At 40.7% G+C, this 15,853-nt stretch overlaps 1 protein-coding gene across 2 annotated transcripts; it reads right to left on the bottom strand.

Moving 5' to 3' along the window:
- Positions 1–99: 99 nt before the first annotated feature.
- DNAJC19 (DnaJ heat shock protein family (Hsp40) member C19) lies at positions 100–5,000 on the bottom strand. Of its 2 annotated transcripts, none has more exons than XM_082838996.1 (6): positions 4,881–5,000; positions 4,059–4,110; positions 3,910–3,983; positions 2,591–2,670; positions 1,810–1,880; positions 100–532 (listed from the first exon to the last, which is right to left on the bottom strand). In XM_082838996.1, exons 1-6 carry the CDS (start codon positions 4,980–4,982, stop codon positions 462–464), a joined length of 450 nt encoding a protein of 149 aa, XP_082695122.1. In that variant the 5' UTR covers positions 4,983–5,000; the 3' UTR covers positions 100–461. The 2 variants fall into 2 exon arrangements, with proteins under 2 accessions (XP_082695122.1, XP_082695123.1); XM_082838997.1 differs by having other exon boundaries at positions 4,676–4,989.
- Positions 5,001–15,853: the final 10,853 nt, after the last annotated feature.

Raw genomic sequence — 15,853 nt, 5'->3', positions numbered from 1 at the left:
TCAAGGTTCTAAGTGGCTGGGGGAGTCCTCTGTACCTTGAACAGCCACCTGTCTTAATGAGATGAGCCCCTACTACAACAACTTGTGCTAATTCCATCATATTTATCACATTGTATTTTAATTATTTTCACATTGTATTTTAATTATCAGTTTATCAATCTCCCATCAGATTGGGGATTCCTTCAGAGAGAGACTATCTTGTTCACTTTGTCTTGACATAGGTGCCAAATTACTTGACAAATGAGTAACAAACACTTCAAATGGCATGCACTTATCCATAATCATTGAGTATTAACCTACAAATATTCTATAATCCGATTTTAAATCCTCAAATTTATACCAAGGCTTTCATTTAGCTTATGTTAATTTTTAAAATGTGTAGCTTTGAGGCATTTTATTATAAAAAGCTGGTACTCATATACATAAATGAATAGGAACTTAAAATTCATCATACATTTACTTCATTTTTTAGCTTGACCTTCTAGTAAATCTTTAGCTTCATTGATTTTGGCTGCTATATAAGGAGATCCTCCTACAGGAAGGAAAAAAAGGAATAGTTATAATATGGACTCTCCAATTTCTGCTTGGTGAAAAGCTATTCTCTTGCTTCAAGAATTCCTATGCTTATCTAAGAGGTGAAATGAGCAGAAATGAAATTTTGACTTTTTAAAATAACTATGACACTGGAACTGGATGACCAAAAACATGGTTAATATATTTGACCAATGGGAGGGAGATTTCCACAAAAAATGGCACCTTCTGAAAAAGCTTAAACTGATAGAAATAAAATTTTAAAAAATTCTCATACTTATGTGACTTTGAAATAGTGTAAGTTACCTTTTCATGACGATCACAAGTCATAAACGCCAATTTATTGTACTGTGTTATTTTAAAACCATGAAATTTTCAGAGGTGCTGAGCTTAGTTGGGAAGACCCCACTTTGCTTTATATCCTTTTCCTGTTACCAACAGTCCCTTCACGATGTCACCTACATCTCCTTTCCTACTGAACTGCAGCAGTGATTTGAGTGATTCTCAAAAAAGTGTGGCCCTCAGACCAGCAAGCACCAGCAATCAGTAAAAAGCTTAGTTAGGATGCAAATTTATGGGCTCCACCCTAGACCTACAGAATCAAGAGCCTTCCAGTTAGTATAAGCTAAGTTTTGTAAAAGGTTATGCAGTCAGATACCAAACAATTACAACCCTGTTTAAACTCAAAACACTCTTTCTTAAAGAGAGGCTTCTCCTGTAAAGTAAAAGGACTTAAACACTGGAATGTGGATTTTGTGGTCTACATTTTGGTATTCCATTTGATCTTTCAACTCAGCCTAGGCTGCTTAGAAGTGTATCAGAAACTAATACATCCTATAGGTTTCTAACTAGGTAACCACTAGTTAAAAGGTCTAAATGTATAGGAAAAAAGTTAAAAGTTTTATTAGTTTCATTAACTGAAATTCAACATTTTCCTTAGGTAAGAATGTAGACACCCCCCACCCCAAACAGTAGTAGTAGCAGTATTTGAGACTCACTACTGTAAGTCACATCACAACTGCAGATCTCAAAACACAGTTAATGCTTATCACTACTTCCAAATTATAGTAGTTACTAGATCTGCTCATTAGTCTATAAATTTTTCACTCAGAACTTACTCTTTTAAGATACCTAAACAAATGGATCCAGCCTGGGAGACAGTGCTCACAAACAGATCTAGGCATTTCCCTTATAATAGCCAAGAATTAGATACAAAATTATCCCACTAATAACAGTTACTCCAACAAAATGTGTTAACAATAGTTTAATGATACTTACCCTTGTCTGGGTGATTTAAAAGCATAATTCGTCGATGAGCATCTCTTATTTTTCCCTTATTGGCAGTAGGGCTAATTTAAAAAGGAAAAGGTATACTTCAGAGTAGATCTGGGTCACATTAAAAAACTATATAAAGGTCGATTAAAAATCGTGAAACTGAAAAAAAACTGAAACTGGAGTAAGTCAACACAACAGTATGAAAAGCTATTTGGGAACCTCTAACACACTAGGAAGATTAATATTCTGAATCACAGAACTAAACAGAGCTCCTTAGAAAAATAAGGCATTCTTAAAAATTTAGTTGAACTTTTAACCATTACAACAATCCTTTTATCGAAAAGTATGTTTAAGTATTTGGAAATGAAGGCAGAATTTCATCACAAAAAAACTGTTACTCCGTTATAGAGAACAATATTGAGCACTGTGATTATCTGTTGAAAAATCTACCTTCAATGAGTTAAAAAGTACTCATGTGTCATTAGACCTTCTCATTGGACTTTTGTAGGGAATGTTTAGATCTTAAAAATGTAATAGATGGAACGTCCCTGGCAGTCCAGTGGTTAAAACTCCATGCTTCTACTGCAGGGGGTGTGGATTAGATCCCTGGTCAGGGACCTAATATCCCGCATGCCACACAGTGCAGCCAAAAAAATAATAAAAATTAAAAAAAAATGTACACAGTAGAATAACTCTCCTAATAAAAGAGAGAAGGTCTTTCTTACACTTGCTTATAGCTCTAAATTTGGAAGAAAAATACTAAAAATGTGAGAAATTATTTTACCTTACACCTAGTATTAATGCTGCTTCCCGTTTTGTCATTTTGGGTTCAAACCCACCTCTGTAATAGCCACCACTGAAGGCCTGAAAGTGGAAATACATTTGTAAGAAAAGATTATCAAAATAAACTGAAAGCTGCTAAAAAATGTCTATAAATGTTCATAGAACCAGCGGAAAAACTAAGACACTTCAGAAAACTAAGTGCAATTCCTATGGTATTTTTTTTTTTTTTTTTGCAGTACGTGGGCCTCTCACTGCTGTGGCCTCTCCCGTTGTGGAGCACAGGCTCCGGACGCGCAGGCTCAGCGGCCATGGCTCACGGGCCCAGCCGCTCCGCGGCATGTGGGATTTTCCCGGACCAGGGCACGAACCCGCGTCCCCTGCATCGGCAGGCGGACTCTCAACCACTGCGCCACTAGGGAAGCCCCCTATGGTATTTTAACTCTATAAATAGCAACAAATATTTTATTGATCATTAAATATCCATTCCCCCCCCCCCAACCCCCGGACCATCTAAACTGTCTTGAAGATACAAGACAAAATAACAGTGCCTTAAAGCCAGTTCTTCTGGGAGTGAAGGGAAGAGTATTCCAAGCTAGCCATGTTCTAGACAAAAATTTGATCTCAGAATATGACTACATGTTTTAGAACAAGTGCTTTAGAGGATTCAGAGACCTTTTGAGACAAGTGGTTCAAGGACATTTTGAGGTTCAAGGCAACTACTAAAACAAGCCTTTAAGATATATATTGAGAAAATCAGGCTATTAGATCCACTGACCTTGGTATGTCAGAAATTATACTGGTAAAACCTACCATTACTCTACTACTCTGTCACATTCAATCATAACAATAAAAAGCAATACTCTACAGGTTGTCAAAATCATATTCATTCTGAATTTTGACCACAGAATGTATGATCACATTCAGTCATACTCTAGAGCCCAATTAACTGAAGTGTTACCCAAGTAATCTCTGTTAGGGAGTGCCAGAGCCACACAGTAAAAATGGATCACTTCAGACCCCTAGATCCCTCTGTGTTTGTGATGCAGAGCAAATGATGCTGAAGGTAATGGTGTATGAACACTAAAGTGATATTAACTTTCATGATACTAAAACTGTTAACACCTCTTCCCCAAATCTGTCACACGTAACATTTGATTCTTTAGGGTAGCACCATTACAAAGCTCAGAACTTCTAAACCTTCTTTGCGGGAAGCAAGAGAAGGGGTCCAAAGCAATCACTTAGAACTTCATGGATGTCTGGCTCTAGGCTTCATACACAGACAATAAAGAATTAGCAAAAATGGTGAATAAGAAGCCTTACAGATTTTGGTAGACTTTGAAAAACTTGTTTTACTTGAGGCTCCATATGCTTCATGGCTTGCAAAGCGTAACGGCCTAAAAACAAAAGCAATAAAATCAAAAGTCCGCAACCTCCTCTACTTCAGTTCTACCCCCAAACCATAAACAAACCTGCAAATCCTGCAGCAGCAATGGTCAGTCCAACTGCTACCACTGTACTGGCCTGGTAAAGGGAAGCAGAGTAAATATTCATTTCTCCCATTCTCACCCTTCCCTATCATGCCCATTCTCCCATTCCAACTTATTACAAGTTTTATTTCAACGGGAGAAATAACTTTTAGGATGAAAATTTTCTGCCCAATGATCCTGCAAATTTTATATCCAATGCATTTAAAAGGTATGGGATTTTTCACTAAGGAAAAAAAAAGCAAGTCGATTTGCTTACTTACTTATACAACAGTGAAAAAGATAATTCCCCTCCCCTTGAAAACTTCTTTCACCTCCGGGCAAGTGAAGTCACATTAAAATTCAATCAAGAGCAACGGAAATAAAGTTTCTGCCAGAGAAGGGAGAACTGTTTACAGAGGATTCCTGTAAATTCTGATTCACCGTTAAACGTAGGCTTAACTAAGAGACTAGCTTCTCAGAGCACCTTCGGCCAAATATGTTCAGGAATCGAGAAGAGGTGTGTCAGCAAGAGAAAAGGGGAAAGACAGAGCGATGTAGAGAAAGGGCTGCGAGGATGTGTTAGGGGACCAGCAGGTATAATCAAATGCGTTTCCACTAACCTCCGAGCCCCATGGACGGCAGGCACAAAGGCCCGAGAGGGGTGAGGCAACAGCTCTGTGTCCCAGAGGGTGACTCTCCGGGGCGCTACACCCCCAGCTCTGAGTCGCATTAGGGAGACATCTGCGGCTCCTCTCCTCCCAGACCTTGAGCAGAGGTTAAGGCCTGGGCCTGAGATCGCCCAAGAGGCCGGAAGGCGGAACTCACCATGGTTCCCGCTCGGCTCCTCTGCTTCCACCGGGAGCGCGGTACATCCCAGCCCACCAGCTCTACGCCTCTACCACAAAGCGACGCGGTCACCACCAGCATGTGCAAACCGCCCAGACACGGGCGCCCCAGGAAATACGGCAGTGGCGGCCGTAAACTAGGCCGGAAAACTGTCGTAAAAGGGGACAGCGGACGGGAATGAAAAGGTCGCTCAAGCCGTGGGCAGGTGGAGAACACGACTTCGGATTGGTTGGTGGGTGGGCGGATCACCTCCGTACTGGGCTCAAAGGTGGGGCTTCTTGTTTTATCCTTTGCGCCTGGGCCTGGAGTATTTGGAAATTCTTTCGGAGAACGGTATTGATATCGAGGGGCATGAGCAAATACTGTGTAGCTACACTCTGAACGTTTTTTTTTTTTTTTTTGTCTGCATCTTAGCATCTCCATTTGGCATTTATTTTGTTTATAACTGCCAAGAGTAATGAATATTCTTAAACATGCCGTAACAAGTCCACCATGAAGCCAAATAAGTATGTAGCGGCACAGTATAGCAAAAAGATGTTCCAGAAAATCAAAGGAGCAAACCACATTGTTTCGGGGGTTCTGTAGCATTCATTTATTTAGAATAATTTGTTTAAATATGTGACTTGACAGGAACTTGTGTGAATGTTTGGGATTTGGTTTTGTGGAATGGAATTACTACTTAAAGGACAGTTAATACTCTGATCATGGGATCTCAAAATCACCACAACTGAAAAATGCTATTTAAAATTTCTCCCCTTCTCAAAGTAAAAAGTAGGGTTTGGTTTTGCCTTTACAGAGTATCAGTTTCATATATCCCTACATAAAAGGAGAAGAGAAAAATAATGGAGACAGTAATGGAAATTTTACAATGTGATGTTTGGATGATCAAAATAAATTTGGAGTTAATTCCCACTTCGAACTTACAAAGTATTAGGAGTCTGTTTACATTGCAATGATATTCTGCTTTGATGAGGTCGTTGGTTATTAGACAAATATGTGAATTTGTTGGCTTTCTTTTCCTCATGTAAAAAAAGATTCTGCGTTTGGATCTCCAAGATAGCCATGAGATTTTTGTAATGAAATTTATTGTCAACAAACGATCCAGCACTAAGACCCTAGTGTTAAGTGTACATCTTCCTCTTTTGCCCCCTTTTATCTAGTTTTTAACCCAACAACTACAAAAGAAATAATCAAGTGGGACATAAGACCTTGGGACCAAAATGGCCAGAAAAAACTAGACTGCTACATTCAAAACTTCCCGTTATGTATAGTTTTGATATATACAAACTATGATATGCAGCTTGCTTGAGGAACACAAACCTAGCCTCAGGAAACCAGTGGTGGACAACACAGGGAGACACTTGAAGTGGAGATGGCTCTGTTTTTGGAAGCAAATCAAGCTAAATGCACAACCTGTCTCTGTCACTTACTAGTTGTGTGAGTTTGGACAAACTTGTCCAAAAGGAGTAACTATTCCTGACTCTGAGTTTTCTCATTTGTAAAAGAAGGGTAATGCTGGCTACCTTGCTAAATTTTTGTAAGGATAGAGATGTACATTGTGTGTTCTATACATAATTATCACTCAGTGTAGCTGTTATTATTATGAGGGAAGTCAGAGTGCATATTGGTGTGCAAAGGCCTTCCCAATTCTCATGACACTTCACTCATGGTGGCAAGCCTAGTAATCCCTTCCCTACCAACTAAGGGCATGGAAAGAACCCTTAAAAGCAATTTTTAAAAATATCTATTAACTGGGACTTCCCTGGTGGCACAATGGATAAGAATCCACCTGCCAATGCAGGGGACACGGGTTTGATCCCTGGTCCGGGAAGGTCCCACATGCCTCAGAGCAACTAAGCCCGTGCATCACAACTACTGAAGCCCGCACACCTAGAGCCTGTGCTCCACAAGAGAAACCACTGCAAGGAGAAGCCACTGCAAGAAAAAGCCCGTGCACCCCAACGAAGTGTAGCCCCCACTCGCCACAACTAAAAAAAGCCCGCGCGCAGCAACGAAGACCCAATGCAGCCAAAAATAAGTAAAAAATTAAAATCTTAAAAAAAAAAGTCTACTGACTGATGAATGGATAAGTAATCACTCCTTATTTCTTCTAGCTTATGGTGTCTGCTAGCATACCTTGACTTGTGACAGCATACCTTCAATATTCAAGGAGGGCCAGTGTCTTGAAATCCCTTTCTACTCTGTTTTCACGTTGCCTTTCTCCTCTGTGTGTAGAATCTCCACTGCCTCCCTCTTAAAGGATACATATAATTGCATTTAGGGCCCACCCTTATAATCCAGGATAATATCCCCATTTCAAGATCCTTAACTTAATCATAGCTGCAAAGACTTTGTCATATAAGGTAATATTCATGGGTTCTAGGTTTTAGGACTCGGTATCTTTGGGGGCTATTATTTCATCTACCATAGAGAATAAGAGAAGGCAGAAGAGGAGACTAGCAGGGACAAGAGAATGAGAAAAGACTCAAGCACGTATGCTCAATTTCTCCTCCCACATTTGTCAACCAGGCAAATCACTTCTTGGGGAGGAATAAGTGAGAGATGAGAGGAAGTAGCTAGAAGTACTCTTGGATTGTGGCTTTCAAACATTTTCTGACCATAATTCTTAGTAAGAAATATTGGGTTGGCCAAAAGGTTCATTCATTTTTTTCCTGTCAAATGGCTCTAGTAGTGCTTCGTTGTCTTTCTTTTTAAAAAAATTTTATTTATTTATATATTTATTTTTGGCTGCATTGGGTTTTGTTGCTGCGCTTGGGCTTTCACTAGTTGTGGCGAGTGGGGCTACTCCTCATTGCGGTGTGTGGGCTTCTCCTTGCCGTGGCTTCTCTTGTTGTGGAGCACGGGCTCTAGGTGCTCAGGCTTCAGTAGTTGTGGCATGCAGGCTTAGCAGTTGTGGCTCGCAGGCTCTAGAGCACAGGCTCAATAGTTGTAGTGCACAGGCTTAGTTGCTCCGTGGCATGTGGGATCTTCCTGGACCAGGGCTCGAACCCGTGTCCCCTGCTTTGGCAGACGGATTCTTAACCACTGCTCCACCAGGGAGGCCCTGCTTAGTTGTCTTTAGCTTCATTTGAAACAATTTTTTTAGATTGTATTGTGACAGCTGTCATATCAGTATGCATTGTAAAAAAAAACTTACCAAAATTGGTGAATTTTTTTTTTTTTTTTTTTTTTTTTGCGGTATGCGGGCCTCTCACTGTTGTGGCCTCTCCCGTTGCCGAGCACAGGCTCCGGACCCGCAGGCTCAGCAGCCATGGCCCATGGGCCCAGCTGCTCCGCGGCATGTGGGATCCTTCCGGACTGGGGCACGAACCCGTGTCCCCTGCATCGGCAGGCAGACTGTCAACCACTGCGCCACCAGGGAAGCCCCAAATCGGTGAATTTTTCTGTAGCCATTTTAATATTGAAGATGGAAGAAAAAAGCAACATTTTTGGCATATTATGCTTTATTATTTCAAGAAAGGTAAAAACAACTGAAACACAAAGAAGGATTTGTGCAGTGTATGGAGAAGGTGCTATGACTGATCGAATGTGTCAAAAGTGGTTTGCGACATTTTGTGCTGGAGATTTCTCGCTGGACAATGCTCCACATTCGGGTAGACCAGCTGAAGTTGATAGCGATCAAATTGAAACATTAATTGAGAGCAATCAATGTTATACCATGGGGGAGATAGCCAACATACTCAAAATCTCCAAATCAAGAGTTGAAAATCATTTACACCAGCTTGGTTATGTTAATTGCTTTGATGTTTGGGTTCCACATAAGTTAAGCCGGGGTGGAGGGGTGAGACCTTCTTGACTGTATTTCCACATGCGATTCTCTACGTAAACATAAAGAAAATGTTCCGTTTTTAAAACAAATTGTGATGGGTGATGAAAAGTGGATACTGTACAATAGTGTGGAACAGAAGAGATTGTGGGGCAAGCTAAATGAACCACCACCAACCACACCAAAGGCCAGTCTTCAACCAAAGAAGGTGATGTTGTGTATATGGTGGGATTGGAAGGGAGTCCTCTATTATGAGCTCCTTCTGGAAAACCAAATGATTAATTCCAACAAGTACTGCTCCAATTAGACCAATGGAAAGCAACACTCGATGAAAAGCGTCCAGAATTAGTCAACAGAAAACGCATAATCTTCCATCAGGATAACTCAAAACCACATGTTTCTTTGATGACCAGGCAAAAACTGTTACAGCTTGGCTGGGAAGTTCTGATGCATCCACCGTATTCGCCAGACATTGCACCTTCGGATTTCCATTTATTTCGGTCTTTACAAAATTCTCCTAATGGAAAAAATTTCAATTCCCTGAAAGACTGTAAAAGGCACCTGGAACAGTCCTTTGCTCAAAAAGATAAAAAGTTTTGGGAAGATGAAATTTTGAAGTTGCCTGAAAAATGGCAGAAGTAGTGGAACAAAAGGGTGAATACGTTGTTCAATAAAGTTCTTGGTGAAAATGAAAAATGTGTCTTTTATTTTTACTTAAAAACTGAAGGAACTTTTTGGCCAACCCAATATATTTTACCTTCTGACCCTAGGAAACAAATACACAGTTAAATGCGTGTGCACACGTACACACGCACACACACACACACACACATGCATTGAATTTAATGTGAATTTAAAGGAAATTAATGTTTTTGAGACAATACTTGCACTTGCTTCATGAGATGCGTGCTGGTCTTTTCTAATTCTTAAAAAAAATGGTGGGAAACCCATTAAGTTCACAGCCCACTAATTGGTCATGATCTGAAGTTTGGAAAACATCACTCCATAAAAATCCACCTTTGGAAATATGATGCCAGGCATATAAAAGGTTTTTTTTCCCCCTAAAAACTATGTGCCAGGCATTGTGCTAAATGCTTTATGTTGATTATTTCACTTCACTCCACGACAGTAATATTTATTTGTTTTGCAAATGAGGATATTTTGCCAAATACATTTGTTTTCCCCTCCAGATCCCTTCTCTACTGTTTTCCATTCTGCTCTGTGTCCCAGAGGAGCACAGGAGGCTAGGAGGATGACCTTAATGGACTGCATCAATGGGCCCCCTTGTCTTCTGGCTTGGGGTTCAGTTATGCCTGTGATCAGAAGATTGGAAGGCAGGAGGACAGTGAGTTCATGGTCTTCATTTCTCCATTTTCCTTTCTGATGGTTGCCAAAGGCTGGCTGAGTTTTTCCACTGAAGAATGCATTTCCTGTTGTGTATCTTCAGGTAATTACTCCCACTCTTTTTTTTTTCATGTATGTCTAAGGATAGTAATGACTCCATTGGCCTCCAAAGCCATGCTAGACACTGGACACTTGACCATCATTTGCTAATTTCCCTTAGTCCTGTCCACACCTTCATAAAGGGTCCTTAATTAAAATTTCTTCAGTTACTCTATTGGGGGATGCCATCTGTTTCCAACGTGGATGGTGACTGTTATAAGAGGCTACTGCAATCAAGTAGGAGATGATGGTAGCTGTGGAAGTGGAAAGAAGTGTCTGGATTCCTGCTTATATTTTGAAGGAAGAGCTGAGAGAAGTTGTTGATGGATGAGATATAGTATGTGTGTGAGAGAGAAAGGATTCAAGAGTGACTCCCAAGCAGTAGGCTTGAGTAGCTGGAAGTCTGGAGTTGCCACTTAATGGGACTGGAGAGACTTCAGGAAGAGCAAGCTGGTGGTGGGAGCTTTTGTTGTGTTGAGTTTGAAATAGCAACTAGATATCTAAGGAGTTTCAAATAGGCATTTGGATATTCAAGTCTGGTGTCAGGACAGAGGTCTGAGAGTCATCAGCCCATAGATAGTCTTCAAGGCCATGGAACAGATGAAATCATCCATTGTATGAGTGGAGAGAGAAGAAGAGGAATAAGGGCTGTGCTTTTGTACCGTTCATTTTTGGAATTTGGGGAGATAATGAAAAGCCAGAAAATTAGATTGAAAAAGCGTTGCCAGAAACTAGGTGACTGTGGTGTCCTGGAAGCCAAATGAAGAAAGTGTTCAATGGAGGAATTGTATAAAATACTGCTAATAGTAAAATAAAAGAACAATTGAGCATTGGCTACTAGAGATCTTTGGTGATATTTATGAGAAAAGTTTCTGCAACACAATTGGGACAAAAGTCTGATTGGAGTGGATTCATGAGAGAATGGGAAGAGAAAAAGTGGAGATATGGATTATAAGACATCTCTTTCAAGGAATTTTGCTGAAAAGGGAATTAGAGAAATAAGAAATCAGATAGAGAAGCAGTATAAGGAGAGTTTTTTTGCTTTTTTTTTTTAAGATGGAAGAAATAAAAGCATGTTTATCTGCTATAGGAATGAACTTACAGAGGGAAAAATTAGACAAAATTCATTGAATTATATAATTTAAGAATGAGAAGGAAATGTAGAGACCCTTTCACCCTCAACAGCTTTGTTTTATAAGTGAGGAAACTGAGCCTCAAAATGGTTGACTGACTTTTCTAAAGCCCTGACAGAGTCTAGTAATTGCTCACCTTTATTGTCCACTTTCCAGCTGTATATAATGTTTGGGTCATGAGAGGGTCATAGAATTGCCTTTCTCTATATTTCCTTACGACCCTTAAGGAATTTGCTCACATCTGGGTCAATGGAGTCTACGTTCCTGACTAGCAGCCACTTAGCCCATAGAATCTCTTGTAGGCAGCTGCTCACACAATGCTATATGTAAAACTAAATGTCACTCAGTACCTATTTAGTTCCCTTCCCTTCTCCTTCATTCCACCCCTTTTTATCTTCTTCTTTTCCTCCTTACCTTCAGTGATCCTACCATGACCTGACAATCTACCAATGGGAATTCATCCTATTTTTCCCTGTTTGGAAGTGAATATTCTCAGTAAATTATCATACTGAGCTATGATCAACAGACTCTTTCATGAAGTGCTTTAAGAGATCCTTTTGCTATTATAGCTAATAAAAGGAATGCTCTAATTCTGGTGCAGAATGGAAGGAAGAAAGGAGATATTTAGAGCAAGTGGGATGGAGGACAGGCCTGGGTAGGAATATGAGGGCCTAGGGCAGTGGGGAAGTGGAGGGGATGTTGGAAAGTCAGAAGGGAAGGCTGAGGTTCAGCCACCCTTTCCTCCTGTCAGCCTTATCTGCATCCAAGTCAGGTGATCCCACCCTGCCTTGTGGCTATTGTAAAATAATTTATAACTATTTCTCCTGTGATTTTCTTTCCTTTTTCTTCAACTTGTTTTATTTTTTCCTTGCTGCGTCTGTTTTAGTCTGACTTCCTACTTTCCTTTCTAATTACAAGAACTGTTGTCCTTATAAAAGTCCAGAGCATGTGAGTGGAGGGCCAATCAGAGAATTGCAATGTGTCTGACCAGAGTGACAGCACCCAGAAGGCTGTATTTCTGGATAAAGGCTCTGCTATCTTCTCAACCTGTGAGGGAGGAAAACAGGCATTCAGGATTTCAGCGGAAAGTTGGACATTGGGGTGGACTAGATGTGTCTTTTCCCAAATGGAGATTTCCCAACCAACTGCCATTTCACTCCACATCGCACGTCTTTTTCCATTGCTTTCTCAGTCATTTCCCCCCTTCCCTAGCCCGAGTTCCACTTGTATGCAGCAGCTTTATGCATTGAATAAATCGATCCCTCCCTGCTGAGCTGTCAGCAAATGGAACTGACCAACAGAACAGTCTGTGTAAGTGTGTCTTGTGCCTGGGCTAGACAGACAAGTGCAATTATTTGATTGCTGGAGATTGCCACTAAATGAGGGTGAAATAGTGGGTCTGAGACTTGTTGGTGAATATTATTAATAATATAGTGTCATGAATTAATAACATAGTGTCATGTGAAACAAAGCTACACTAGAAAGTCTGTCTGAAGTCCCATTTTTTTTTTTTTTTTTTTTTTTTTGTGGTACGCGGGCCTCTCACTGCTGTGGCCTCTCCCGTTGCGGAGCACAGGCTCCGGACGCGCAGGCTGAGCGGCCATGGCTCACGGGCCCAGCCGCTCCGCGGCATGTGGGATCTTCCCGGATCGGGGCACGAACCCGCGTCCCCTGCATCGGCAGGCGGACTCCCAACCACTGCGCCACCAGGGAAGCCCTGAAGTCCCATTTTAAATCACATTTTCAGGGAGCTAGCTGATGGAGGAGATGGGAAATAATAAAGCAAGGTGTCTTTAAGCAGCTGGTTGGGAGTTTCAGTCTGACCTAGGCTGAAGTTAAGAGAATCTGCATTGCTGTCATGAGTTTTTTGGTGGCTGGAGTGAAGCATGGGATTCACCTCTGGCTAATTGTCATAAAAATTACACTACTATAGTGCTCCACTATGAAAAATCATCTTCATTCTCATCATTAGAATCCTTGAAGGGAGGCCACTGCAAAAACTGCATGAAATTCTTTCTGGCAACTGTGATGTCCTCAGTTACTGCATAGTCCATTTCCTTAGCCCACCTACCACAGACAACCCTTCCAGACTCCTCCACTTCTCCCTTCATAAAACTCCTAGTCATGCCAAATGGGATCTGTCACCATTATTCTCAGATGTGTCCTGAAGTCCACTGCCCCTGGGCTTGAGTAAAAGTAATTCCCTTCATTCCAAGTGCCCTTCCCCAACCCCAGCTCTGTCCATCAATTGAAGGCCTAGATCAAATGTGACTTCTATGAAGACTTCTTTGTTCATTTGTCTGGAACAGGTGTCCACAAACTTTTTATGTAAAGTAACAGTAAAATTTTAGGCTTTGCCACATGCAGCCTCTACATTCTTCTTTGTTTTATCAAAATGTAAAGACTATCCTTAGCTCATGGTCCATTCAAAAACAGGCCACAATGAATCTGGCTCATGGACCATAGTTAGCCAATCCACGGTCTAAGGTGATCTCTTCTTTCTCTGAAGTCCTATACAATTTTGTTTTGTGTTATACGTGCCACTTATCACATCTAGCCTTGTATATAAATTATTGATATACAAGTATTTTCTCTATTGGACTGAAGATCCTTGAGAGTAGAAATTAAATCTTGTATACTTTATTTAACCCCTACAACATCTATTATGGTATCTGAACACAGAAAGTGCTCAAAGGATATTTTTAAATGAATGCATAAATTACTTATAATATCTTCCAGCAAAAACATAATTTATTTCCCAACTCTTCCAAGCCCTTAATTTTCTGATAGGTAGGTCTTCCACCTTTATCCTGATCCTGGACCCCTTAATAAGGCTATAAGCACCATAAATGGAACTGGTAATTAGACACAGAATATTGTTTTCATTTATTAAATGTTGTGTTCATTCAACACTTATTACATGCAAATCTCTGAGAAAACATCAGTGGCTAGACAGAAACTTCAGCTGCTGTGGTGCTTTACAGTCTAGGCTGAGAAGCATGAGCTTAATATCAGCTCTCCTCCTGATATGTCTCAATTTCACTTTCCTAGTTTTACATGTCATTTACATAATAATACATTTTGCCAGTTGGTTTGCCAGGGTGTAGGAAATTTTAAAACTATAATAGTAGGGCTCTCCTGGTGGCGCAGTGGTTGAGAGTCCTCCTGACGATGCAGGGTACACGGGTTTGTGCCCCGGTCCAGGAAGATCCCACATACCGCGGAGCGGCTGGGCCCGTGAGTCATGGCCGCTGAGCCTGCGCGTCCGGAGCCTGTGCTCCGCAACGGGAGAGGCCGCAACAGTGAGAGGCCCGCGTACCGAAAACAAAACAAAACAAAACTATAATAGTAGAAGCTGATATTTATTGTACACCTTAGATAGTTATAGATATTCTTTTTTAATATGTACCACCACTTAAGGAATTTAATGAAGTAATTCACTGCATTTATTTATTTTGTTGTCAATCTGGATAAACTGGTGATCACAGCTGTCACTTAACCAGATAACAGGAGATAAATCAGTCAACTGGAGGCAATATCTTGATCACAAGCTAAATTAAGCAACATCATTTAGAATAGGCATATTGTGCTTAATAATTGGTGGAGGTTTATAAAAATAACGGACTTAGTAAATGAAGGCGTGGAGATTTGATTTCAGGTCTGTTTGAATCCTAAGCCTCATCTTTACAATGTAATCAAAAATTGTTGGATCACATTGAGTTTCATTCTGAGCACAGATTTGCACTGAAATGAATGACAGTGAAGCAAAAAATAAAAATAAGAAAGAAAAACAACTACACATACAATTAGCTGAAAGAAATTAAGATATTTTATGGCAGTCTCTAAAGAAAATATCAAAAAAGGGAGTAAGTTCTTAGTAGTCAGAAGAATTTCCTTCAAGTCCTCCTTCCTTATTGTATCTTTCTGTCTGCCTCACGTAAAGTCCATTGCCAGACAAAACTCTTAACTCTCCCGATTCTCCCCCAAGCCTGTCTGCCCAGCTCTTTCTCCTCTTGCCACCACTCCTCAATCACTCTGATTCTCTTCTCCAGTTACTCTCTGCCCATCCAAGGTTTTCCCATTCTTTTATATTCTTTCCCTTTCTGCAGTGCACACTGTGGTAGGTCAGAAGCTAAGATAGCAGCCAGGATTCCCAGCCACTGGTGTACACCCCCTGTATGATCCTGTACCCTTGGGTGTGGGCTGGACCTGTGAATATGGTGGGAACATGGCCCCCTTGATTGATTACATCAAAGTGGCAAAGGTGATGTGATAGTTCACTTCTGTAATTTCACTTTATGTAAGACCGTTGTAACAGACTGGAGTGAGATTCTCCTGCTTGCTTTGAGGAAGTAAGCTATCATGTTTTAAAAGGCCTTATGGCTAGGACCTGAAGGTGGCCTCTAGGAGCTGAGATCAATCTCTACAAGCTGTTAACAGTAACAGCTATGACTGCAAGAACTGAATTCTGCCAACAATTTCAGTGAGCTTGGAAGACACCTCCAACCCTCAGATGAGATGGCAGCCCTAGCTGACACCTTGATTTCAGCCTTGTAAGACCCTGAGCAGAGAATTTAGATACAGTGTGC

The sequence above is a fragment of the Leucopleurus acutus genome, assembly GCF_964270905.1.
Source record: "Leucopleurus acutus genome assembly, chromosome: 5".
Classification (NCBI taxonomy): domain Eukaryota; kingdom Metazoa; phylum Chordata; class Mammalia; order Artiodactyla; family Delphinidae; genus Leucopleurus; species Leucopleurus acutus.
The sequence above is the reverse complement of the archived record's forward strand: the minus strand, read 5'-3'. Positions and strand labels throughout refer to the sequence as shown.

Bases quoted from the DNA above. Each gene is read 5' to 3' on its own strand.
- DNAJC19 (XM_082838996.1), bottom strand. From the start codon at position 4,982: ATGCTGGTGGTGACCGCGTCGCTTTGTGGTAGAGGCGTAGAGCTGGTG. The intron at 4,111-4,880 runs GTGAGTTCCGCC...TCCCTTTACCAG, and splicing joins GGAGCCGAGCGGGAACCATG to GCCAGTACAGTGGTAGCAGT. The intron at 1,881-2,590 runs GTAAAATAATTT...TTTTTAAATTAG, and splicing joins GCATTAATACTAGGTGTAAG to CCCTACTGCCAATAAGGGAA.